We start from the raw sequence: 27,962 nt of genomic DNA, 5'->3' as shown, positions 1-27,962 counted from the left end.
AACTAGGTCAAGATCAGGTCTGTGATATGCACAGGGTAAATTGGGCATTGGGTAAAGTGACTTCTTATCATGTTTACCCAACATAGTTGTGTGCCACACCGGCACAGCAGCTAGTTAACCGAGTCTCCCAATATAAGTTTTCCTCAATTTCAATTGAGAATATAGGTTACATTATAGAATAATGTATTTTTTTTTAGCATTGGAGTCTCATGAATTTATTAAAGAAAGTGTTCTCTTTAAAATTATAATACTTCTCAAGACCCAGCTGATAAAATAAGTTTCATGCCTGTTCCACAACTGGTGAGATCATTAATATATAACCTGATCAAATCCTGCCATCTAAAGTACCAAAATAAAGTTTTGCTCATTTGTATTGATGTTTGATGCTCTTTTGTGCTGCCTTGGTTTTTTTTTTTTTTTTTTTTTTGGTAAATGCAAAATGTAGTCATTATTCTTGACAAAATTTCCTGTGAAATTAAAATAATTGAAGGGTCTGTTCTTTGTGAAGTCCCAAGGACAATAACCTTACTAAATGTAGCCTAATATAACGAAGGGCTTTTTCCCTCTGACACCCTCAATGACATTAACCTAACAACCAGGTATCCCCAGAAACTCTAACCTAACTTAACCTGGTGGTGTGTTATCTTTGCTCCTGAACCTCCCTTTAGATAATAACGTAACTGAATTCAACAGATAACTAACTGCACATCTTTTTGAGGATGACAAATTATTTAGTTTGTATTCATCATCACTGGCTTATAGTAAGATACACCCCTGGTAGTTGATGAAAAAAAAAATTGGGTGCTGTTTTGTGTCTAGGTTGTCCTCAAGTGCTTCACTTCCATAATATCATTATAAAACAGAGTTCTAGTTTCTCATGAGTTGCAAAATATAATTCAATCAAATAGGTATACCACAATACCACCTGACATCATAGGCTTTTCTCATTACAAATGATTAATTTAGATCATGTTTTTGAAGGAGACTGAAAGAGGGCAGCACAAAATCACATATGCTGAAGAAGTAAGTTACACATAAATGTGGCAAAGTATTTTCTGCATTAATATAAAAAAAGAAAAACCTTTACAATATTTATTACCTATGTGTAGTGGCATAGCCAGCGGGGCAATTTGTCTTGAGTAGTACTTAAGTTGGGCAACACTTTCGATCCTCATAGTCATCAGTTTTACATTACTAGACCTGTGCATACTTTTGATAATTAGGCTTAAGCCTAAATGTGTTTATTCGATGGAAAAATATAATTTGGTCTGACTATATATATATATATATATATATATATATATATATATATATATATATATATATATTGATTTAATGGGTATAATTTATGAGAAGAGCAGCAAACTTGAAGGCTGTGAGTCATTCCAATCAGTAAAAACACTAGCTATGCCACTGCCTATGTGAGCTGTGTGTGTGTGTGTGTATATATATATATATATATATATATATATATATATATATATATATATATATATATATATATATATATATATATATATATATATTGTGAATATTTTAAAGTGAAAGAAGTAAAACTCAACCTGATTACTGAACATATAGTATATACCATATATTATCAAATTTACATTATATTTGAGGAGCAAAGTACATTGAATGCATGCATGTGAGTGACAAGAGGTTCATAGATAGGCTTGGGCACTCACACATCATAAGTAGCTAAGTATAGATTCATAGCAGGCGGTATCATGCATGCATTCTGTGTGTATGCTCAGTGTGAATTGGCAGTAAAATCCAGTTGACGATAGTGAGTGTGTATGGCTTGTATCAGACATGGGCACGATTATGGAAAATTATTAGGATTTGATTTTGATTATGGTCTTCAGTACTTTTTTTATTGTGATTAAATTATGATTACTTGTTTTTTTTTTCTGATTACAATTTGATTATGATTACTTGGGTTTAGATTATGAATATAATCACATTTCACTGTGATTGTTTATAAAAAAAAAAAGCAGTGGTTAAGTATGGTGCAATGCCTAGAAAAATAGGTAGTAAATTTTATCTTTTAAATACACTTTTACATATTTGAGCACAGTAATATATAAAACTTTTAAAATCACATTTTAACTAATGATGGAGTTTCAAAAGAGTGCTAGGAGAAAAGAGCAGCATTTACATACATCAGTGAAGATCTATGTAAAAAGTTGATAACAATGATATGTCTGAGTTTGGAGTATGCAGCATTAGTGTGGTCACCAAATCTATAAAAAGATATCAAGAAGCTGGAAAGAATCCAGAAAGCTGCAACAAAAATCCCCATACATTAAAGTGAATGTAGTTATGAAGAGAGATTAGAAAAAGTGGGACTAACTACACTGGAGGAAAGAAGGGCGAGAGGTGATATGATAGCACTATACAGGATATTGGAAAGGATAGAGAAGCTGGACAGATGATGTCATCAAACTTCATAATGAGGAGCACAAGAGGACATGGAAGGAAACTGAAAATGAGTGATTGCAGAAGACACACTAAGAAATGCAGCTTTCCTCATAGATATATAGCAGCGTGGAACAAACTTTATGATAGAACAGTATGTGCAAACACCGTACAGAAATTTAAGCAAAATTCTCATAGAAACAGATCAGGAGGCAGGACAGCAAGAGTATAGTGTGGTTCTTTTCGTGTATCTTACAACTAGGTAAACACATAGTTGTAACCAGTTCCAAATTTATTTATTTTATCTTTTATTTTTTTTATTTTTATGTTGTGGCCTATAGTGCCTATAGGTTGACTTGAAGAGTATGGGAAGCACTGTTCAGCTTCCACCCATTAGTGGCACAAGCAATGTTATTTTTATTTTTTTATTTTATTTTTTTTTATGGTAAGGCCTATAGTGCCTGTAGGCACACTTGAATAGTGTGTGGGAAGCACTGTTCAGCTTCTGCCCATTAGTGGTGCAGGCAATTTTATTTATGGTGGTACCCATATTAGGGCCCATATCACTGCCCAAGCTCATCTTGAGTGTAACCACCTAGAACCTGGGTATCATGGTGACATACTCAGACAACATGTTTAAATGATATTATGTAGCCCTGTGGCTAGGGATTCTCATTTCTTTCAATAGCTTTGCTTATGTTGGCAATCTTACTACTGTTCTTTAGAAAAAGATGATATAACTACAAATGTATCTAAATTTCAAGTATTACAAAAATCTCAACTTAGATCCCTTCAGTTAAAATAAAATTTTCCTTCAGTGCCAAAGCTGGTGGACGATTTTCGTTAGGATACCAAAAGATAATGCAGCTGCTGGGTGAAATTTTGTTTTGGTGGGAAAGCCAGTGGTGGTTCACTTTGCACCATTGGTCCACTGCACCCCACTTTTCCCAATATCATGATAGACGAAGCAAGTAAAAACATGATATGTTACCAATATTTTCAAAACATACTTTGACTTGAAAGTAAAGTATTTCATGGAAAATACAAGTTTATAATTGCAATAATCACATTTTAATCAATGATTACTATAAAAGAAATTTCATTGATTTGATTATGATTATAACTGCAGAGTAAATTTTGATTATTTGATTGATTGCACAAATTTTATGCTTTTTAATTATGATTTGATTATGATACACAGCCATGGATTATGATTCTTTGATTAGTAATCATAATGATGCCTATGTCTGACTTGTGTACCAGTAAACAATGGATGTTTGTTTCTTGCCACCCTAGTTCATATATAGACCTCCTGAGAAGAGTGCGTTGATATTATCAATTAAATGAACATCAAATCTTGCATATAATATAATATATGATATATATATATATATATATATATATATATATATATATATATATATATATATATATATATATATATATATATATATATATATATATATATATATATATATATATATATATATATATATATATATATATATATATATATATATATATATATATATATATATATATATATATATAGTGAATAACTTTAATTTATTATTAATATTTTATTTATTTATTTATTTTTTTGTTATTGCTTAACCTTGTTTAAAATTTCTGTTCTGTTATTTTTTTCTCTTTTTAGATTGATTAGAGTTGAGTTTTTTGATATCAAACACTATTTTGAGTGCAACTTGCTTATTTTCACATTCCTCACCAAAATATCAATATCTCATAGATCTCTCAAGATATTAGAAAGAATTGGCAGGCATACTATATAAAAATACTTTTGTAAAAATGAGACTAGCAATAAAAAGCTAAGGCTAATGTAATTTAATAGATTGTATCCAGGTATTATTTATGTGGATGCAAGTGCAAATTGATCAGTATTTGTAATGGATTGACAGACAGGATAGCCATATCTCCTTTTTTGTTCATGGTAATTATTAGTGGTGTGAGATACTGTGTCTTTTACCAGGGTTTGTATACCTGACCATTCACCATTCTCCCTCATCACTAACTTGTTAAATTTCTATTATTTTGAGTATAGGTGTTTCTGGCTGTTAGCAATATGTTGAGGCTGTATGAGTAACAAGTTTGTATATTTATGTTCCAAAAAGGAATTTTTCTTCTATAACATTTCAAGACTAATTCTGAAATATCAAGATATTGGCTTGAAATACCCTAGAAAAGGTTTGGTTGTGGAATGAATCCTTGGTGTTCCCTAAGATTGTCACTATGATGTTCTTTTGTGATAAGTGCTGGAACTCGTTTTAATGAATCCTTGTGTCTCTGTCCATAGTAATTATTCTTTTTTTCATAGTCAGCATTCTAAGAATATAATCCAATTCAAAGCAAAAGTGTATTGCATCTCAATTGCATCACTCATTTAAGATAATGTTTTCCTATTTTTCAGTAAAACACCAACAATGCCTGCTGTGCGAGGGGATGGGATGCGAGGCCTAGCGGTCTTCATCTCTGACATCAGAAACTGTAAGTATGGCATTTTTTAGTGCATAGTATGTTATTTGCAGTCTTGTAAAATTTGAAAGAGATGAAGTTAGATATTGCATATTATTTATCAAACATTTTCATACTTTTCATTCTTTTTTTGTAAAATCTAATAGCTAGTTGTTAAAATTTATTTATTTTTATTTATTTATTTATTTTTTATTTATTTTGTCTTGTTATCAATAGTGGAGGAATTATATAAGAAACTAAGAATCTAAATGAAAATGTGCATTGTTGGGACAAGGTCAGCATTGTAACTCACCAGTATAGTAGTTCTGGTCTGCCCTGGTTTGTTACTTGAGTATGGTGTTTAGTCTGTGACAGTAATAACTATTTTGCTGTGTGGAAAATTCTCATTGCTTTTCCTCTGAATTCTTATGGTCAGCTTTTGAATTGCCAACCTCCAGACTACTGTATAAAATATACTATTATTTTTGTTGGATTATAAAGACTGGTTTCATCCTTTTTGTTTACTCATCTTTCCTCAGCCAAGACAGAAAAGGAGAGAAATGAGAAAGAAATTATAATTATGGAACATTAGTACATGTTTCCTCTCTCTCTCTCTCTCTCTCTCTCTCTCTCTCTCTCTCTCTCTCTCTCTCTCTCTCTCTCTCTCTCTCTCTCTCTCTCTCTCTCTCTCTGTGTGTAAATGTTTGGTGTGGGAGTAGTTGTCATGTTTGTATTGGAAAGTGATGATGGTAATGATAGCCATGGGCAGCTTGCATGTGTAACATCATTCTCATGTTACATTGTGGTTTCATTACATGACCTACACCTCTGCTGTGTGCACTTGCTCCAGCACTTGCATGCTGATGATATAAACCACGTACTTGTTACATTTTATTTTTGTTCTTTCAGAGACATTATCTAGTAATGGGTGTGATTCCATGAAAAAATCAAATCTTAAAGGGACATTGAGATCTATAATTGTAGATCAAACTAGATGAGAGAGGCATTTCTGTAGGTGTTTATTGTGAACCAGAATTCCTTACATTTGCTAAAAGTACAAGATGGGAGATTATTTTTGTCTCGTTCTTGTTTCATTACTTTTGTATGCAGTACTTTTACATTTTCCTTCACTCTTTATTGATGTGTTCTAGTCTCCCTTCCTCAATTGCTGAAGCTTATAACATCCCTTTAGTTGTTTACATCATCAGAAAACTGGGATATGAAGGTGAATTATATTTTAAAAAATATGGTTGATAATTGAGGATGAAATGTTCAAATGTTTTTTTTTTTCCTGTACTATGTGAGATTAAAATTTAACATTCGTCTTTTACTTATAGGTAAAAGCAAAGAGGCAGAAATAAAGCGCATAAACAAGGAGTTAGCCAATATACGTTCCAAGTTCAAGGGAGACAAAACACTAGATGGCTATCAGAAGAAGAAATATGTATGTAAACTGCTCTTCATCTTCCTCCTTGGTCATGACATCGACTTTGGGCACATGGAAGCTGTCAATCTTCTGTCTTCCAACAAATATACAGAAAAGCAGATTGTGAGTACTTGCTTTTCCTACATCCTTTATTATATAAAAAGCTGAAAAGCTGTCATGTATGCAGTATGATGTACACATGAATGCATAATTTTCTGGGATGAAATTAATTGCTTGTGTATATTCACATGAAAATATAGGTTTTCTTGAACATATCTTTTATGGCTTTGTATATGATTGATATACTTAATTTTTATTTATTCCTCAGGGTTATCTGTTCATCTCAGTCCTCGTGAACACAAATAGTGATCTTATAAAACTGATTGTGCAAAGCATTAAGAACGACTTGAGTTCACGAAACCCTGTCCATGTCAACCTTGCTCTCCAGTGTATTGCAAACATTGGGTCCAAGGAGATGGCAGATGCTTTTGGCAATGACATTCCAAAGCTTCTTGTCTCAGGGTAAGTTTTAAGTACATATATATATATATATATATATATATATATATATATATATATATATATATATATATATATATATATATATATATATATATATATATATCTTTCATTAGATATTTACTTTATTTTTAATGACATTGTTTCTTTTCCTGGACTGTTTTCTCTTAAGTACTATGATAATTTCAGGTGATGATAATGATCTGATCATATATTTTTCATATGTTTCTTTGATATAGTAATTGAAATTTAATTAGCTCTAATTTTTTTACTAATCATCCAGTGAAACTATGGACGTTGTGAAGCAGTCAGCAGCTTTGTGTCTCCTGCGTTTGTTCCGCACAACACAAGAAATTATCCCTGGAGGAGAATGGACATCTCGTATTATTCACCTGCTCAACGATCAGCATATGGGTGTTGTCACCGCAGCATGTTCCCTCATTGAAGCTCTGGTCAAGAAAAACCCTGATGAATATAAGGGCTGTGTGTCTTTAGCAGTTTCAAGGTTATCCAGAGTAAGTAGTCAATGTTATCTTTTTATTACTAAATATCAAGGGAAAGAAAGGTGGATGTTGTAAATACTGGCAAACCCCTCATAACGAATGAGTTAGGTTCCAAAAAAATGTTTGTTATGTGAAAATTTATTGTACGTGTCCTAGGATGAGTAAAAAATAAATAAATTAAATTAGATAAAATTAAATAAAAAATCTGAACGCGTCAAATTCGGACGCGACAGTGGATAGTTGTGGTGGTGATTCGGCAGTGTTTTCAAACTCGGCCAAAATTTCCCCAATAAAAATTTTGTTATAGCGGTGTTTGGTGCTTGTTATGCGATTTAAGGATAATAAAACAAAACATTTGTTTTGGTGAAAATCTGTTGTGTAAACGTTCGCTATGCAGGGTTTGCCTGTAGTGTATTATTGTAAAACTACAACTGCATTTTCAAACTTCATCAATCAAGATTGATATATACATAAAGAAATTAATGAGGGAAAGAAGGGTGCCCTTATATAGACTGTCCCAGAACAAAGTTAGTGGTTGTAAGGATACTTGGTGTTCTCTCTCTCTCTCTCTCTCTCTCTCTCTCTCTCTCTCTCTCTCTCTCTCTCTCTCTCTCTCTCTCTCTCTCTCTCTCTCTCTCTCTCTCTCTCTCTCTCTCTCTCTCTCTGTACCTAGTTGTATTGTACAGGATTGTAGCTGAAGCTCATTTGTGCTGTCTCCATGTCTATAGTTATCTAATTTTTCTCAAAGTTTGCTCATAGTAATAAGTCTAACCACCTCCTAATGTGACTATTCTAGAGGTCCAGAATTTCATGACATCATTGAGACATTTACTCTCTTTAATCTTTTTTGTATTTCCTCTCATAGATCTTGTTCTTTCTTCCCTCTGCATTTCCAAATCATATGTATTTTTTCTATAATGTTTACTAATTTGCACATTGTTATGAATTCTCCCCTTTTTCTTGTCTCTCATGATGTTATTAATTTGATTTTTCCAGTCACTTATGTCTTTTCCTTCAATTCTGTCATCTTTTTGCTGTTGTTTGTATTCATTGTAATTTCCATATATTCCTTTTCTTTCCTATGTGGAAACCATATGACTGTAGCTTACTCCAACTTGGGACGCATCATGCTTATATGTAATTATTTTTTTCATCATTCATGTCCATGTAGGTAAAAGCCTCTCTAATGTTACAAAATACGTAATTGTATGTGGATGTTATGATGTCCACAAATAATTATTTTGTGTACATAGAGAAATTTAGTATACATCTGGCAATAAGGTGGCCATCGGCGGCAAACTCATTGATTATTTGTTTCCATATAGAATGGCATCACCTCTCCCATCTCAAAATTTCTTGGTCCACTTTTGAACTGCTGCACTCCTATTCCCACACGATTGGCTATATCTTTACAATTATAGGCCTCTTTATAGAGGGTTATGATAGCGACAATTGCGTCTCTCTGAACTCTTTACCACTTCCCACTTCAGAGATATTGAGGCAAAAGCACAAAGACCACCACAAAAAACAGGCAATCCGCATGGTATATGCTTGCACATTGACACCATGTGGACTTGGGAGTGACTCAACAGAGTTGCCAAGTCGTGCATATTGTCTTTGCTAAATAGTGGTACAAATCATACCATGGAAAAATAGCGTAAAGTTTGGTTGCAAATTAGATATTTTCATGTGTTGAGTTTAGCGAAAAGTTTGGGCGGCCTGTAATTTTGCACCTGAACATTCCGCTACAACTGTACTTCAAGCAATCAAGAATTATTAGTTCAGGAAAATGATTGGATGTGCATGTTGCAGTACCCAACATCTCAAGCATGGCAAAACATTTATAGCCTTTTTTTTTTTTTTTTTTTTTTTTTTTTTTATCATCCCACACCAATACCATGGTTTTCAATTTTATTTGATTGCTTTGATATTATGTATTCACCTAGTTTACCTATTTGTATTATACAAGGTTTGAACAGGCTGTCTCCATTTATCTAATTTTTCTTTAAAGTTATGCACATTATGTGCTGTAGCAACTTCATCACTCAGTGCATTCCACTTTTCCACCGTTCTGTGTGGAGAACTGTATTTTCCAATATCCTTCACACACTTCCTCATCCTAATCTTCTTTACATGTCCTCTTGTCCTTCTAGCATCTTCTGTCACCAGCACCAGGTCATCCTTGTCTATTTTTTCAATGCTATTTACTATTTTATACATTGTTATTAGGTCTCATTCTCTTCTATCATGTAAGGTTGGCAGTTCCATTTCCTTCAGCCTTTCTTCATATGTTAGGTCCTTTAGTTTTGGCACCATCTATGTGGCTATCTTCTAGATATGTTCTAATCATCTTGTATCTTTTTTAGAGCTTGGTGACCACACCACTGCTGCATATTCCAACTTTGGACGTATCATGCTCTTAATAATTTTCTTCATCATATCTTTGTCCATGAATTGAAATGCCACTCTTATATTAGTCAACATTTTATATGCTAATCCAAATATTTTATTTTCGTGTTTTTCGGGGTTAAGATTTTCCTGTGTAATCACTCCCAGATCTTTTTCCTCTTTAGTCTTCATTATTTGTTCCTCTCCTATCAGATAGTTTCATACTGGTCTTCTCTTACTCTTTTCCAGTCTCATTATGTGACATTTCTTGGCATTGAATTCCAATTTCCACTTCTTACTCCACTCGTAGATTTTGTTTATTTCTTCCTGCAGCAGCAAACAGTCCTCTCAGGTTTTGATTACTCTTAGCAATTTTGCATCATCAGCAAATAAATTTATCCCATTTTATATGTCATTTACATATATCTGGAACATAATGGGGGCTAACACTGATACTTGTGGCACTCCACTTGTTAGTTTACCTCAAGATGAATATGTATCTCTGATCACAGTTATCATCTCCCTGTGCTTTAAATAATCCCTTGTCCATTCTAACAAAGTTCCTCTCAGTCCTCCTTTGCTCTCGAACTTCCAAAGTAGTCTGCCATAAGGGACTTCATCAAAAGTCTTTTTTTATGTCCAGGTATACTGTGTCCACCCATCCATCTCTGCTTTCCAGTCCTTCTATTACTCTTGAGTAGAAACGTAACAAGTTCAACACACATGACCGTCCTGTCCTGAACCCAAATTGTCTGTTCGATATAACTTGTTCTTTGTCCAGATATTTAACCCTTTTTACTATTTTACATTTCTTCCACAACACTTGTAAGTGACACCGGTCTGTAATTTAATGGCTCAGTTGACTTTCCTCCTTTGAATATTGGGATTATGTTGGCTCACTTTCATTCTAGTGGTACTCTCTCTTCTTTTAATGAACTTGTAATCATTTCCCAAAATGTGCATGATGATGTATGCTTCAGGAAAAAACAAAATAGCTCCTAAGTATGCTTCAATTCCTACTGAAGTATTCAGTCCATAATAACTATGAACCAAAAATATATCTATATTTATAAAGACTATTTTACTGTTAGTGACATATCTTATTATATACTACAAACAGAATTCAAGGACGTACAAAGGCTCTAAAAGAAAACTGCACATATAGGTACTAAACACTTCTCAATTAGATATGTATATGTATATCTAAATACTGTATTGGTTAAGCAGCATTTAAATCATTTTATACAACACATGTCAATAAGAATAGGATTCTTTATGAGAATTGACTAATGACTTACTTTATTTCTTATAAGGAAAAATGTGTATGGTATACATTGTTTGGTTTAAGTCCAAGGATCTAAAATGGATTAGTGACATACTGAGATACTAGTGTATTTTTATTGATGTGGTGTATTGTCTGTGTTATTCTTAGGCGTTTTCAGTAGCGGCGCGGCTGGGGGCAAACAGAGTCAAACGGAGGCAAGTTTTCGCAAACGCGAGCAAACGCCTTTCCAAAGCGTTTCCTCTCGTTTGGCAAACGCTTTTTAGGCAATCAGCATGGAGTAACCCCATCAACCTCATGGAACGAGATCAAGAAGGAGTTAGATTTCGAATAAAACTGAATACAGGCAATCCCCGTTTAACGAAGGGGTTACATTCCTAAAAAACACTTCGTTAAGCGAAACTTCGTTAAGCGAACCGATTATAACAAGTTTAACCCCTGATTTGAACTTCCATTGAGAGTAAGCAAAGTGAGAGTGCATCATAGTACAGTAAAAGGTTTAATGAAAGTAAAGATTATGAAGTTAAACATTTAGGTAGTTTAATTTATGCCATTATAATGTACACTAATGTATGTATGTACGTAATTTATAATGTTGATGATCTTAACTTTATGAAGGGAGGGAGAGTGACACGGGAAATACACTAACCGGCAACCTGTGGAATGTAAACAAAGTGCGCATCATGGTACTGCATACAAAACTTATGTACCACATTTCCACAAGGCTTTCCATTTTATCCATTGTAGAGTCACGAGTTCTGGTGGTTCTTTTAGCTCTCAAGGAAGATGAGGTCTCACTAGCTTTCTTAATAGAGTCTCTTGACTTGAGAATAGTAGACAGTAGATGGAGTCAAGCCATGGTGGGAAGCAATGTTATTAGTTTTCTGGCGTTTCTCTTGTCTGTGAATAATACCCAGCTTCACTTCGAGAGTAAGACACTTCCTGGTCTTCTTAGGAACGTTAGGCCACATTGCAGGGTGTTTTGGTGGTAAGTTGAACTAAGGAAGATGAGCTGCTGGTGACGCTGTTATGTTTTGACTGGGCAGTGAGTGGTGCATGTGATCTTGATCTTGATCTTGATGCTACAGGTGACACAGAATTTTTTCTGAGTCAGGCCTTTGTATCGGCAGATTTTCTGAGTTAGGCCTTTGTATCGGCAGAGCCTGTGTTGTCCACGAGAGGCTTGATCTTGATCTTTATTCTACAGGTGTCTCAGGATTTCTCCTGAGGCAGGCCTTAGTACCAGCAGCTCCTGATGTATTCAAAAGCCTGTCAGCTTGCATGATACAGTGGGGCTTTCAAATTTGGAAAAAAATTACCTGGATAAAACTTCGTTAAAGCGAGTTTGGTGTTCGTTAAACGAGCAGATGGTAGTAAAATGAAACCTTCGTTATAGCGAAATTTCGTTGTGTGAACCTTCGTTAAACGGGGGTTGCCTGTAGTTAGATGTATGTTAGGCCATAGAAGTGGGTACTGTAGATGTAGATTTACTTTTACATATTGTGTGGCATACTGGAGAGAACCGATATAAAAAATATGGCGTGAAATAAATTAAGGAGCTGGTGGTAGCTGGTGACATGTCGCATCTATCCGTCCTTCTTGTGGGTGTTGTCTGATTCCATACTTCTAGTCGTGACTTCGATACAATAATGGAGTTACTTTTCTATTATTAGGTGAAAAAATTATAATATTTTTGCAAATCTTTATATCATAAAGTAATGAATGATGGTAAAAATAAATTATCTGCTAATTATTGATGTAATTCAATTATATAGGTGTCAGAAAACCGCAGCCATACATCTACATTGGAACACCTTCAAAACAAGCCCGCGTAGATCAAACCACTTCCAGGACTGAAGACCTCTTGTTTTTTATGAGTATTGCGCTGCTTGGGGCTCGGCATATACAAATGATGAAACACTGGTGACCTATAATACTCCCCATCATTGAATAAATCTCCAAACTCTTCCACTATGCTGCTGTGTTTACGTCTTGACCACAGTGCTGGAGCAGGGGACTGATGTGTACGATAACTTCTCCCAGGGATTGAGATCACAGTGACACAGTCGTCTGGCACCACCGACGGTGTCCTCAGCACTGTCCTGTTCAGCGTGAAGTCAAACATGTTTGGCCTTGCGGTGACGCTACTGAAAACGCCTCTTGTTATTTAGGGAACAGAAGTGTGAGTGCATTAAAGGAAGAAAGAACAAACTAAGAAGCAAAAATATGTGAATGATAACATGACAGACCAGCATGCACAGATTGTGATAAAACTCTTCCCTAAAGTTGCCCTGACTGGTGTGCTCTTTACACCTGTGAGGGTGAATTAGCACTCCACATATATGGATATGATAAAGTACTGTCTCAGAACTTTGTCCACCTGTTCAACCTTTGATATCTTTCCTCTCTCTCCAGATTGTAACTGCAAGCTACACAGACCTTCAAGACTACACATACTACTTTGTGCCTGCACCATGGCTGTCAGTGAAACTACTGCGGTTGCTTCAGCATTACCCTCCTCCAGAAGATCCAGGTGTTAGGGGGAGGCTCAATGAGTGTTTGGATACTATTCTCAATAAAGCCCAAGAGCCTCCAAAGTCTAAAAAGGTTAATATTGTACCAGTTTTTGTTATGTTTCTTTTATGAAATTTTTAATTATCCCAAAGTTTTTTGTACATATTTCTATAATTCATATGGATAAAGAACATTTTGTAATTTTCAGTCAATATTTAGCAATCTAATAATGATTTTCTTTCCTCACTCAGGTCCAACACTCCAATGCAAAGAATGCTGTGCTCTTTGAAGCCATTAGTATTATTATTCATTCAGACAGGCAAGTGCCTTTCAGTTACTATGGTTGATGTAAAATGCATAGGATGATTTGATTTGTTTTTATTGTACATTGCCTCCTAACCTTTACTTTATTCCCACAGTGAACCCAACTTGCTGGTGCGTGCATGTAACCAACTAGGCCAATTCCTCTCTCACCGTGAAACCAACTTAAGGTATTTGGCACTGGAAACTATGTGCCTTCTTGCCACATCAGAATTCTCACATGAGGCTGTCAAGAAGCATCAAGAGACGGTCATTAACGCTCTTAAGGTATTGTTCTTTTATTAAGATTCAGGGTTTAAAATGTTGATCTGATGTATATTTATTTGCTAGAATATTATTGGGGAGTTGATGTGAATGTACATACATAGTTACTTTGTCTTAGCTACTTCTCTTAACTGGACTGTTTGGCCTGGTATACAAGTCAACAGTTAAGGAGTGTACCTCTTTTTATTACAGACAGAGCGAGATGTAAGTGTACGACAGAGAGCTGTTGATCTTCTGTACGCAATGTGTGACAGAAGCAATGCTGAAGAGATTGTGCAGGAGATGCTAAATTATTTGGAGACTGCTGATTATTCTATTCGTGAGGAAATGGTAAGAAAGCTGTAGATGAATATTATGCTTATGCTTATCTGTTTGGGTATTTTTAAATTTAATATGGCATGTCTTTTTACTGTTATATGCTTAAACTTTGGTCTGATCAGTATAACTTTCAAGGATTATCAATGGATGGTACTTGGTGTGTCCTTCCATCTGTACCCTTATATTTTGCAAAGGAGGACCCACTAGCAGTTTTTTTTTTACATTTTACATTGATTCCTATGAGGAAAACAGTTTTGTTTCAGGAATATATATATATATATATATATATATATATATATATATATATATATATATATATATATATATATATACATACATACATACATATATAACATTGCTGGACCATAACATAAACATGGCACTAAACTGTCTCGTCGGTTCTTTGTTATGTAACGTTTAATTTATAGATTTTGGCATTTAATTATTATTTTTGTTGTTGAAATATCATATATATATATATATATATATATATATATATATATATATATATATATATATATATATATATATATATATATATATATATATTATAAAAGATTGTGTAGTGTTGACACAGTATGTTATGGAGTCTGTCATGTGTGGAACATCCATATTTGTACTCTAGCTGGCAGTAAAACACATGTTACTGGTATTGACCTTTGCGTGTAAATCAAGTCTGACACAAGAACAAAAATATCTTTTGTGGGGAATTTTTATTATTGTCATGATTTCCAGAGAAGTTATAAGATTTTTTTGTTAACTGCAGATTATATTGATGTTTAATTATGCTTATTTATCATAAGGAAAATCTACTGGTAATTGCCTCAGTTCAGTTACCAGAGCCACTTTTATTCTGCTGTATCAAGTAGGAACAGAGTTTACATTTTGTTTCATTGGATATTTTATATGTATAGTTTCAGTGAAACTTTTTCGTGATACTGAATATTTTCAATTGCAGGTGTTGAAGGTGGCCATTCTAGCAGAAAAGTATGCCCAAGATTATACATGGTATGTGGATGTTATTTTGAACCTCATACGTATTGCTGGAGACTATGTGTCTGAAGAGGTGTGGTACCGTGTAATACAGATAGTAGTGAACAGAGAAGATGTACAGGGTTATGCAGCTAAGACTGTTTTTGAGGTGAGTGCATATTTTATATACTGTTGTATTTCATGGTTAATGTAATTTATACCTATGTAGTTACTAAGAATAGAATTAAGGAAGGTACAGAAAAAAAAAAACTATAAATGCTAACATTAGAAGAAAAGAGAACTTGAAACAATATCAATGCTTTTGGCAATAATGGGATTGCAAAGTGTGGACAGTGAGGACCTTCTGATGGCATTGTAGAAGTAAAAGACAATTCCAGTACAAATGAAAAAAGTACAAATGTTCAAAGAGAGAAATTTAGTTTCTGGAGCACAAGTTATCATAGCATTTGCTAAGTATAGAATTTTAAAAAATCTATATAGTATTCCCCACTTTATGAAACTGTCTTTTAGGTTTGATGTGTTTAATGTGGAATGTGGATTAAGCATAATAGTGTAATAATCTGTTCACAGGCACTACAGGCACCAGCATGCCATGAAAATATGGTCAAAGTTGGTGGTTACATCTTGGGTGAGTTTGGCAACTTGATTGCTGGTGATACAAGATCTGCTCCTGCAGTGCAGTTCCAACTCCTTCACTCAAAGGTATATTATTTCCAAATATTTTGTTCTAATATTTGATTGAAATGGTCACACTGGATGTAGTGAGAACATACTACTGTATGTTCTGAACAAACTTTTTTTTGTTTCTTTATTGTGCAAAAAAGCCACTGGCTAAGGAAAATAAAAATTCTACAAAAAAGACACGCTTCATGCCAGTTCATAGTTCATTATGAAATTTCTAGTTGTATCTGGTTCATATGATATTTTATTTGATGATATCTTAACCTTTGTTGTGATAGGGCTTATAACCAAGCCAGACTTAAGGCAGGTTCACATGTGCCAATTTGCAATTGAAATTGAAAGTTGGTAGAGCTTCCAACTGAATATTGGTGCTTAGCAACTGGAAAGCCAGTCGCAAAACTTCAGTCGATTTGTGACTTTATTTACATTGTGACATCACAGAGTAAACTTTGAAAATGTGGTCTCCAGAGATAGAGATGTTAGAGTTGATGAGGAAAAAATAACTCTTCTGAGACCCAGAATTGAATTTTACAGTAAAAAAAACTTGCACAAATCGTCGTTCAACAAAATAGCTGCCACTCTCCAAGAACTGTTTTCCTCAATGCAGGGTGTTGTTGGAGGTGAGGATTGAATCTTGTCAAGATTTAATTTGTTCACATTTGTGCATAGTCTTAAGATGAACAATTTTCTTATGAGAAAATATAGGCTAATTTACTCTGATTATAACCTTTGAAGTTATTGGTTAGGTATAGGACAGAACCATACTTGATGTAACAATATCCCTCCTCTCTCCTTTTTTTTACAACCTCGTATTAGTGTAGTGACATACTATGCCGCGTGCTGTAGCGGTTTGCCGTGCTTGCGGCAAACCACGAAAGTTTGAACCTGATATACTATGAGCGGCAAACCGACCTCCAGTGCGGTTCAGTGTTGTTCGGACATCAGCGGAGGATGGATGTGGTAAATTTCTTGCTGAGGGAATCCCATTCTTCATAGACATCATTAGCTACAGTTACCCAGGCTTTATCTTTTGCCATTCTATCTTTATACTGATCACAACCCTTGTCCCAGATAGCAGGCTGTTACTCTACCATAGAAATAATAACTTCCGCAGACATGTTCAAAAAGTTCACAATTGATATCTGTATATTATTTCTGAAAAACAAACAGGAGTGTGAGCGAGAAACAAAGTGCACCTGATGAATGCTTCAAAGTTACTGCAGATCAAAGTCATCACAGGCAGGGTTGCCAACTTTGGAATTATAATGTTACTTAATGATAGTATTATCTTGTTAGTTTAAAGTCACTTCTACCCATATTGGTGAGATTTGTATTAATAGTGAAGCAATGAAAATATAAGGAAATAATAGAAGTGATACATTGAGATTTTCAACATACTTACATTAGTAGAGATATATATGTACCAGAGAAGATTAGTGTTTTCCCGCCGCGGCATAGTATGTCAGTAGCCATAGCTTAACATGTGTTGACTCTGAAAACTGCGACCGCGCGTGGCGTCGGTTTCTCTAGTATGTCAGGTCCCATAGGATAACACATGCTGGCGTTTTTTTTTTTTTTTTTCACCGCTGCTGCGCGCAGCAACGGTTTGCTGCGTCTAGTACGTCACTACACTTACCAGGTTGGAAATTAATGATAAGTGTGGGAGCATCCACGGTGGGTGAAAACCTTTGATTGGGAGATTACAAATTATGGGTTAGGTTGATTTACTTTCTGGTGGTGACCTATTGTAGACATAGCTCTCCGTTTTTGGTAGCTACAAATTATTATATTATTTCTTTGAGAAATATCAATTTAATAAATAAATTAAATCATGAGCATTGTCACTGGAGGAAGACATCCTGGTGGGTAAGTATTTGATACTTTCCAGTTGCTATGTGACATTTTCTGACTAGAAGGACTCAGTCAATACTTCTAGCAATTTGCAATTTCAGTTCCAAATTGGTACGTGTAAACCCACCTTTACATATCTCATAGAAAATTATTTAATTTGTAAATGGAGTATACTTATCACTAACTATTAGGTCATCACTAACTCTATTAGGTCATCTCAATAATGCATGATTGTAGCATGCTTGCATTTAGACATTTAGGCAATGTTACTAGTACCAATGTATGTTTTCTATTATGATTGACCTCTTCACTCCCGGCAGTAAAAAACGGCTGCCGACTGGGGCTTCGGGCTGGGTGGGGGTTGGGAGATACCTAGCGCTCTCTCTCTCTCTCTCTCTCTCTCTCTCTCTCTCTCTCTCTCTCTCTCTCTCTCTCTCTCTCTCTCTCTCTCTCTCTCTCTCTCTCTCTCTCTCTCTCTCTCTCTCTCTCTCTCTCTCTCTCTCTCTCTCTCTCTCTCTCTCTCTCTCTCTCTCTCTATATCTCTCTCTCTCTCTCTATATATATATATATATATATATATATATATATATATATATATATATATATATATTATTATTATTATTATTATTATTATTATTATTATTATTATTATTATTATTATTATTATTATTATTATTATTATTATTATTACTACTACTATCATTATTATTATCACACACACACACACACACACACACACACACACACACACACACACACACACACACACACACACACACACACACACACACACACACACACACACGGTAGCTCAGTGGTTAGGCGCTGGCTTCACAAGCCAGATGACCGGGTTCGATTCCCCGGCCGGGTGGAGATATTTGGGTGTGTCTCCTCACGTGTAGCCCTGTTCACCTAGCAGTGAGTAGGTATGGGATGTAAATCGAGGAGTTGTGACCTTGTTGTCCCGGTGTGTGGTGTGTGCCTGGTCTTAGACCTATCCCAAGATCGGAAATAATGAGCTCTGAGCTCGTTCCGTGGGTAACGTCTGGCTGTCTCGTCAGAGACTGCAGCAGCAGATCAAACAAACAGTGACACACACACACACACACACACACACACACACACACACACACACACACACACACACACACACACACACACACACACACACACACACACACACACACACACACACATAGAATGGGACCATATCAAGAAGGAACAGTGAGACCAATTAAGATATTACTAAAATCACAAGCAGCAGCAGAAGAAGTACTATATAGAAAACGAAACTCAGAGAAACAGAAGGTTGCAAAGATATATATATATATATATATATATATATATATATATATATATATATATATATATATATATATATATATAAAGAAAAATAGAAACGAGGAGGAAAGGAAGAGACACAATGAACTGGTGGCAGAAGCAAGAGAAAAAATAATGAAAGGTCAGAGGAGGAGAAGAAGGCATTTTTGGAGAATTATAGGAGACAGGATAAGGAAATGGTATATAAAAGAGAAAGAAGAGAAAAAAATGGAGCAAGTTTAACTAGAAATGATAAGAACAAGAGATTAAAAATGATGTATACAAACATAGATGGGATTTTATCTAGTAAATTAGAATTAAGAGATTACATAAAGAAAGAAGAACCAGATATTGTATGCCTGGTGGAAACAAAGTTAAATGAGGCAATAAAAATAGACATAGATAAAAGGTATAATATATGGAGGAGAGAGAGAGTGGGTAAAGGAGGAGGAGGAGTCATGATGATGTTAAGGAAGGAGATAGTGGTAAATCAAGTGGAGTTTGGGGAAGGAAAATCAGAAATACTGTATGTTAAGATGCATATTAACAAAAAGGAGTTAACAATCATTGGAACATATGTGCCACCAAAACAAACTCATGGACTAACCAAGAATATAGAGACATGATAGATGACACAATAAGGAGTCTTACAAGAATCATTAAGGAAAGGAGAAAAGTGATATTGGTAGGAGATTTCAACTGTAAGGAGGTAGACTGGGAAAATTATGAAAGTGGTATGGGGAAGATGCCTGGGAGATAGATTCCTGAACCTAATGATAGATAATTTGATAGTCCAAAGAGTAAAGGAAAACACAAGATTCAGAGGAAACGATGAGCCGGCAAGATTAAACCTAGTTTTTACAAGGGATATACCAATTAACGATGATATAAGATACAAGTGCCCATTGGGAAAGAGTGACCATGTAATATTAGAAATGGATATAGAAGAAGGAAAGGAAGATAGAGATGAATCATACAGAAAGGCTGATGTTGAGAATCTCAAGAACTATTTTAAAAACGTAAACTGGGAGGAGATGGAAAACTCATTAACGGTTCAAGAGAAATATAACTTATTTTTGGAAATATACAAAACTGGGGTCAGGGAATATGTCCCGAAATATAGACCTAAAGAAGAAGGAAAGAAAGATTGGTTTAATGCAAGATGTGCTAGGGCAAAGGAGAAACGAGATGGAGCATGGAAAAGGTGGAGAAGAAACAGAAATCCAGAAAATAAGGAAAACTTCAAAACAGCAAGAAATGAATATGCTAAGGTGAGAAAGGAAGAAGAAAAGAACTATGAAAAGGACATTGTCGAAAAATGTAAGGAACAACCAAAATTGTTCTACAGATTCATAAATGGAAAAATAAGACAAAAAGAAACAATAGAAAGGTTAAAAGGAGAAAACGGAATGGTGGAAGACCCAAAAGTATGGCAGAACTGTTAAATAGTAAATTTCATGAGGTCTTTACTAAGGAATCCAAATTTGAAAGACCACAGGGTAATAGAGAGACTGTCTATATGAAAGAGATTAAAGTAACCAAGCTTGAAATAAAAAGTTGATGACGGAATTGGATGAGGAAAAGGCAATGGGACCGGATGAAGTCTCAGGCAGAATACTGAAAGAATGTAGGGAAGAACTAGCAAGTCCAATATACAACATCATAAAATGCTCAATAGAAAATGGAACAGTGCCAGTGGAGTGGAAAAGAGCTGAGGTGGTTCCCATATATAAGAGCGGAAGGAAGGAAGAACCTTTAAATTACAGACCGGTATCACTAACTAGTGTAATATGCAAGATGTGTGAAAAAGTAATAAAGAAGCAATGGATTGAGTTTCTTGAAGACAACAAAATATTATCAAATAGCCAATTTGGTTTTAGAAAAGGTCGGTCATGTGTGACAAATTTATTGAGTTTCTACTCTAGAATAGTTGATAAAGTACAAGAGAGAGAGGATGGGTTGACTGTATTTATTTAGATCTAAAAAAGGCTTTTGATAAAGTGCCACATGAAAGATTACTATGGAAGTTAGAGGAGAAGGGTGGCTTAAAAGGAAGCACATTGAGATGGATGAAGAATTACTTAAGGGGAGAGAAATAAGGACGATAGTTAAAGATATGAAGTCCAAGTGGAGAACAGTAGACAGCGGAGTGCCACAGGGGTCAGTATTGGCACCAATACTTTTTCTCGTATATATAAATGACATGCCAGAGGAGTGAACAGCTACATAAATCTGTTTGCGGACGATGCGAAACTGTGCAGAGTCATTAAACAAAAGAGGATTGTGAAATACTACAGGAAGACTTAAACAAGATCTGGAAATGGAGCAAAAAATGGGAGATGGAATTCAATGTGGACAAAAGCCATGTCATGGAAATGGGAAAAAGTGAAAGACGACCAGTGGGAATCTATAAGATGGGAGATGGAGTAGAACTAGAAAAAGTAAAAAAGGAAAAGGACTTGGGAGTGACAATGGAAGAAAATAATCAACCGGTAAGCCATATTGATAGAATTTTCAGAGAGATGTATAATTTGCTAAGGAATATTGGAGTAGCATTTCACTATATGGACAAGGAAATGATGAAGAAATTGATAAGTACTAAAATAAGACCTAGATTGGAATATGCAGGAGTTGTGTGGACTCCCATAAAAGAAACACATAAGAAAATTAGAGAGACTACAAAAATGGCTACAAGAATGGTTCCAGAATTTAAAGGGATGGCATATGAGGAGAGACTAAAGGCAATGGATCTACCAACCTTGGAGCAGAGAAGAGAGAGGGATCTGATACAAGTTTATAAATTGATTAACGGAATGGATGAAGTAGATAATGAGAAACTGATCCTGAGAGAAGAATATGACTTTAGAAGCACAAGATCGCATAGTAAGAAACTAAGTAAGGGACGATGTCTGAGAGATGTTAAATAATTTAGTTTGCCGCAAAGATGTGTTGAGACTTGGAACAGTTTGAGTGAGGAAGTGGTGTCAGGAAAGAGTGTACATAGTTTAAAAAAAAATTGGATAAGTGTAGATATGGAGACGGGACCACACGAGCATAAAGCCCAGGCCCTGTAAAACTACAACTAGGTAAATACAACTAGGTAAATACACACACATACAAACACACACACACACACACACACAGAGAGAGAGAGAGAGAGAGAGAGAGAGAGAGAGAGAGAGAGAGAGAGAGGTGTGTGGAGTGAAGGAGGGTCTAGCAGGGGGAGATAACACTGGTGATGGAGGGGGAGGCAAGGATTCAAGGTCAAGCTGTCAGCCACAACTAGTTGGTCTAAAATTAAACATTTACTTCTTGTCTTTTTTTCTTGAAGCATCTGATTCTAATGCTCATCAAATTTATGCTTGTAAGGTTATAATATTTCTGAAAAATTGAGTTAAATGACGCATGACTTCGCTTGACGTCTGGCCATTTACTACCGGTAAGTCACTGAGTGAGAGAGAGACACCAAAGGTTGAAATATATTGAAAGAAAAATATTCATATAAAAATTTTTTGTGGAGACACAAGTTTTAAGTGATACATCATCTTTTAGGGTGTGAGTCATGCTATGATGCAACCACACAAGACATTTAAAATGGCTTCCTAATTGGAAGGGTATTTCATTATCAAAAAAATAAACTACACCATGTGGTAATTTAGAGTCTGAAGGTTTTGGAGATACAATAATCTCAAAATAAATCCTGCACTGCTCCCATAAAGTCTGAGTTGAACTGCCCGCCCATTTATTTATTTATTTATTATATTTATTTATTTATTTTTTTTGTTTTTTGTTTCGAAGTAGAAACAGATGCTTCGAACAACGCTATAGCTGCGGTACTCACTCAAGGTGGTTGACCGGTAGCTTTCTATTCTCGCACTCTTCAAGGTTTTGAGATACGCCATGCCGCAGTGGAGAAAGAGGTGCAGGCCATCATCCAGGCTGTTCGCCACTGGAGACATTACTTATCAGGAAGACACTTCACTATCAAAACCGATCAGCATTCTGTGTCATATATGTTTGATAAACAGCACAAGAACAAGATAAAGAATGATAAAATATTGAGATGGAAAATGGAGCTTTCAGGATATAATTTTGACATAGTGTACAGACCTGGAAAGGAAAACATTCCTTCAGACACTCTATCACGAGCACAGTGCGGAGCTGCCAGCCAGGACCTTCACTCCCATACCGAGCTACATAACGCTCTATGCCATCCTGGAATTACACATCTATACCACTTTATATGATCTAAAAATCTACCATTCTCCTTAGATGAAGTACGTAAAATCACCACCACTTGCAAGATATGCGGTGAGTGTAAACCAAGATTTCATCGTCCTGACAAGGCTCAACTTATAAAAGCTACTCAACCTTTCGAAAGGTTAAATGTCGATTTCAAGGGACCGCTTCCTAGCTCTGACAAGAATATATATATTCTAAATGTTTTAGATGAGTACTCTCGATTTCCCTTTGCTTTTCCTTGCTCCAGTATGAACACCTCTACCATCATAAGTTGTTTAAGTCAGCTGTTCTCTCTCTGCCTACATCCATACCGACCGCGGTGCTTCTTTTATGAGCAAAGAACTAAGAAGTTACCTGACAAGTAAAGGAATAGCTTCTAGCAGAACCACTGCCTATAATCCTCAAGGGAATGGGCAAATTGAACGCTTCAACGCTGTTATCGGGAAGGCTGTGACAACTGCGTTAAGATTGCGTGGTTTGCCGGAGCGGTGCTGGCAAAACGTGCTACCTGACGGCCTTCACTCGATCCGTTCCCTGCTATGCACGGCTACTAACACTACTCCTCATGAACGACTATTCAGCTACACGCGACGATCATCAACGGGAGCTGCTGTGCCAACCTGGTTGTGTGACCCGGGTCCCGTATTGCTGAGACGACATGTACGGAACAAAAGTGACCCATTGGTGGATGAGGTGGAATTGCTTCAAGCTTATCCTCAATACGCTTTTGTTCGTTTCCCCGACGGAAGAGAAGACACTGTGTCCATTAAACACTTGGCGCTAGCTGGTGGTGACAGCAGCCCCCGGACGAGAACACATTTGGATGCTGGGCTACATCTTGGACAGAGTGCTAATCTTAGGAGTGATGCTCCGGAGATGCTAGTGGAGAATGTTGGTCAGGATTCAGATCCTCAAATTCCGCTCCAGCCCTCAGCGACACCTGACACCCATCATCTCTCTGAAGCCAGTAATGAACCTACGGAGTTAAGACGCTCAAGCCGCGCAAGGCGGCCACCAATTCGTTTTGCACCACCTTAGGTAGAGCTTAATGTGTTTTTTTTTTTTTTTGTTGGAGGGGGTGATTGTGGTAATGTATAGTTGGCTAGACTTGATTGACTGAAACACTGAAGTCCAGTGGTTCAAAGGTTTGCTCGGAAGTAACTTCAGTTCAAGGTGGAGTCGTTATCAGACACTCCATCCAGTTCTTCCACGAGAGTCAGGTGTGTATATGTGTGTGTGCATGTCTGCTATGGTATTGAGTTATTAGTTATATCCTGTATACCTTTTGTATTCTACTTTATTACTGATGTTCAACTTCTGTATTTGTTACAGGGTTTCAGTTCTTTGTGTTCAATAAAAGCCTTTAAAACGGCCAGGTGTGTTTTCACATTCACATCACCAGTTACCAGCAGTTGCATGACATAACTGCCTCCCAACACACAACCTGCTTGGCTGTCATGGTGAGAGGAAGTGTTGCAGCATTGTTCTCTCATTAATGCCATCTTTTTCTGTTTCCCTTTGTTTCTGGGCTGTATCTTGGTGACTATGGATGGGTAAAAGGAAGTCGTTAATGTCTGTAACTATATCTCAGACCATAAGGCTTCACAAAGCTGGGCTCCAGACAAGAGAATTTGTGGCAAATTTTGATGTGAGTGAATGATCTGTGAGAAAGTGTTTAAAGCATTTCAAGGACGACGGTGGTGTTGAGTTACTGTCTTTCAAAACTTGGCCTGGCTCCTCAAAGTAGACATCTCTAGGTGTCTACAACCAGCTTTGTGAAGTTCTATGATCTGAGGTATAGTTACAGGTGTTAATGACTTCCTTTAACCCATAGTCACCAAGCTGCAGCCTAGAAACAGAGGGAAAACAGACAAAAGATGGCGCTAATAAGAGAACAGCGCAACAGTTCCTCTCACCACAACAGCAACGAGGCAGAACTGGGGTGTGTGTTGGGAGGCAGTGATTTCATGTTAACTGTTGGTACCCTGCATAATGTCATGATGGAAAAAGAACCCTCCCCCCCCCTGTATGATAGGCCATTGTTTTTTGTCGTGGCATTAAGCCAGGGTGCTTGCCTGACATAATGCTGTGATGAGCACTGTATGTATATTTCTCAATATGTATACAAATAGCTACTGACATGCACCATTGGAGGCTGATAAAAGTTATCCATATACAGTCAATGCTCGATCAACGCAATTTTTAAAAACGTGATATTGATTTGACTCAACTTGGTATTTAAAGAGATCCAATTCAGTTGCATGATTTATTCAATTTAACATGGGTTAACTTAACTCGATGACATCACACACAAACATGCTGCTTCTGGCCTCTGAACTATCACTCATTGCCACAGAGTCAAGGTGATCCCATGGCATGATTATATATGAATGCAAAGATATGATATCCATTGTAGCAGGCAATAGAGGGACAGAAAAACAAATAATGTGGTGAAAGCAACACACAAGCTAAAGGGGATCACAAGAAGGCTGCTGATTGGCAGCAGCCACTTCTTGTGATCCCATTTAGCTCATGTGTTTCTTTCACCACAATATGTTTCCGCCCCTTTATTGCCTGCTATAATGGATATCACATCTCTGTGTCCATATATGATCATGACATGAAGATCACCTGGATTCCATGATACTGAGTGATAGTTCAGAGAAGCTCAGCTGTTCCTTCTCACAGTCCTCACTCCTCAATCTGGAGCTAACCCGCATTGTGAGTGAATGGTTTTTCTGCGTTTTCACCTTATGTCCTATACTATGGCATCCAAGCGTTCCTCATAGGAAAGTGATTCCAAGAAGTTGCAAGTGTTAGATGTGCTATGCTATGGGAGAAGACCTTGATGATTGTCCGTGCAACGGGAATGAGGGAGATCACTCTGGGTACCATTAGAATCAATAAAATGAGAATGTATGTTTTTATTGTTTCTGTGACCCCAGTGATGTATTAATATTTTTCTATAAGGTTTGAGTAGCAAAGTGCCCAAAATAGGCAGACTTTCCCAGTGGCCAGGAACGTAACTGCCCACCAATACCTATGGGAAAATTATGTTTGAATAACGTGATATTGAATAACACAATGTATCCTGGAGCGCAACCCTTACATTAATCAAGAGTTAACTGTGTACATATATATATATATATATATATATATATATATATATATATATATATATATATATATATATATATATATATATATTTCATGTATTAATTTATTATTTTTTTTACTCTTACAGTACCACCTATGTTCTGCTGCAACACGTGCACTCCTGCTCACAACATACATCAAATTCATCAACCTGTTCCCAGAGATCAAGTCACAAATTCAAGATGTCCTCAAATCAAACTCTAACTTACGTTCGTCTGATGCAGAACTTCAACAGCGAGCTTCAGAGTATCTCCACTTATCCATTACCACCACGACTGATGTTTTGGTAAAGTATCATGCTATTGATTGTAAATAATGCATTTCTTACTTAACAATTTCTTTCTAAACACTATGAAAATCTCTTATCTTTTTTTATTATGTGGTGTTCTTTTTTATATACCTGACAAAGAATTGCTTACATAAAAAAACATAATATACTACATTTGTATTATATAAATAGAGTTAGGTCTCTGCAAATGTTGGGGGAAGATTCTGCTAATAGCTCATGTAGACATGGAGTTTGTTAGTTATAATGACTACTATACCAGAAAATTACTATGGTTCTTACTTGGCTGATACAGGGCTTCAAAATGAGAATAAAGCATCTGTCAGTTTTCAATGCAAATGCTTTACAAAACAGAGTGCTCAAATTATGTATTGTGATGGATCCTACAGTACTTCTTGATAAATGATTTAGAATGAATGATTGTTTAGCAAACTTAAGATTGAACAAGAAAAATAAGAATGTGTTCCACCACAGATAACAGTAGATCTGGATTTGACACGGTATTGCGGAGCCGTGCCGCCACTGCAGTAACGTACCCAAAGCGGTCGACTGGTAGTACGCGGCAGCTGACTGTTAGTTATAATTTTGTAAAGTTTTATACAATATAAGGTGCATTTTTTAAGGAAATACTAATCATTACTGAATACTGCAGCAGTGGGAAGGCGTGTGCATTTGTGTAGGCTGTGAGGTGCACCAGATTAAGGGCTCGGCTGACCTCAACCTGGAGGAAACATTATTATTATTATTATTATTATTATTATGTACATATTTGTGGCAAGTTGCATACACCCATGTCTACTGCGAATGAGTCATTTTAAAATCTCAGGCGAGCAGGGAGATGGCCAACAGTTTAGCCAACGGACAGTCACTCAAGTTACTCGGTTCAAGTCAGTCGTGCTAGGGATACTGCTGCAGCCAAGAGTGAGGGGTTATAATTGTTATGTGCATGTTCAGGCATCTTGACATATCTGTGGAGACAATGAAACAGTGAAATGTGAATGCTGTTGA

At 36.0% G+C, this 27,962-nt stretch overlaps 1 protein-coding gene across 3 annotated transcripts in view; it reads left to right on the top strand.

The window, feature by feature from the left end:
• The window catches only part of LOC123500305 (AP-2 complex subunit alpha-like), a 47,105-nt gene that overhangs the window by 816 nt on the left and 18,327 nt on the right, over positions 1 to 27,962 (top strand). For all 3 annotated transcript variants that reach the window (XM_045248989.1, XM_045248991.1, XM_045248990.1), the window contains exons 2-12: positions 4,847 to 4,923; positions 6,228 to 6,439; positions 6,645 to 6,838; positions 7,119 to 7,350; positions 13,424 to 13,615; positions 13,774 to 13,841; positions 13,942 to 14,110; positions 14,300 to 14,437; positions 15,384 to 15,566; positions 15,989 to 16,120; positions 26,757 to 26,954. In XM_045248989.1, coding sequence (XP_045104924.1) covers positions 4,860 to 4,923; positions 6,228 to 6,439; positions 6,645 to 6,838; positions 7,119 to 7,350; positions 13,424 to 13,615; positions 13,774 to 13,841; positions 13,942 to 14,110; positions 14,300 to 14,437; positions 15,384 to 15,566; positions 15,989 to 16,120; positions 26,757 to 26,954 — 1,782 coding nt within the window. In that variant the 5' untranslated portion in view covers positions 4,847 to 4,859. The remainder of the gene's footprint in view (positions 1 to 4,846; positions 4,924 to 6,227; positions 6,440 to 6,644; positions 6,839 to 7,118; positions 7,351 to 13,423; positions 13,616 to 13,773; positions 13,842 to 13,941; positions 14,111 to 14,299; positions 14,438 to 15,383; positions 15,567 to 15,988; positions 16,121 to 26,756; positions 26,955 to 27,962) is intronic.

Source organism: Portunus trituberculatus, unplaced genomic scaffold (genome assembly GCF_017591435.1).
Source record: "Portunus trituberculatus isolate SZX2019 unplaced genomic scaffold, ASM1759143v1 PGA_scaffold_202__28_contigs__length_962959, whole genome shotgun sequence".
NCBI lineage: Eukaryota > Metazoa > Arthropoda > Malacostraca > Decapoda > Portunidae > Portunus > Portunus trituberculatus.
This window is presented reverse-complemented; position numbering and strand designations above follow the sequence as displayed.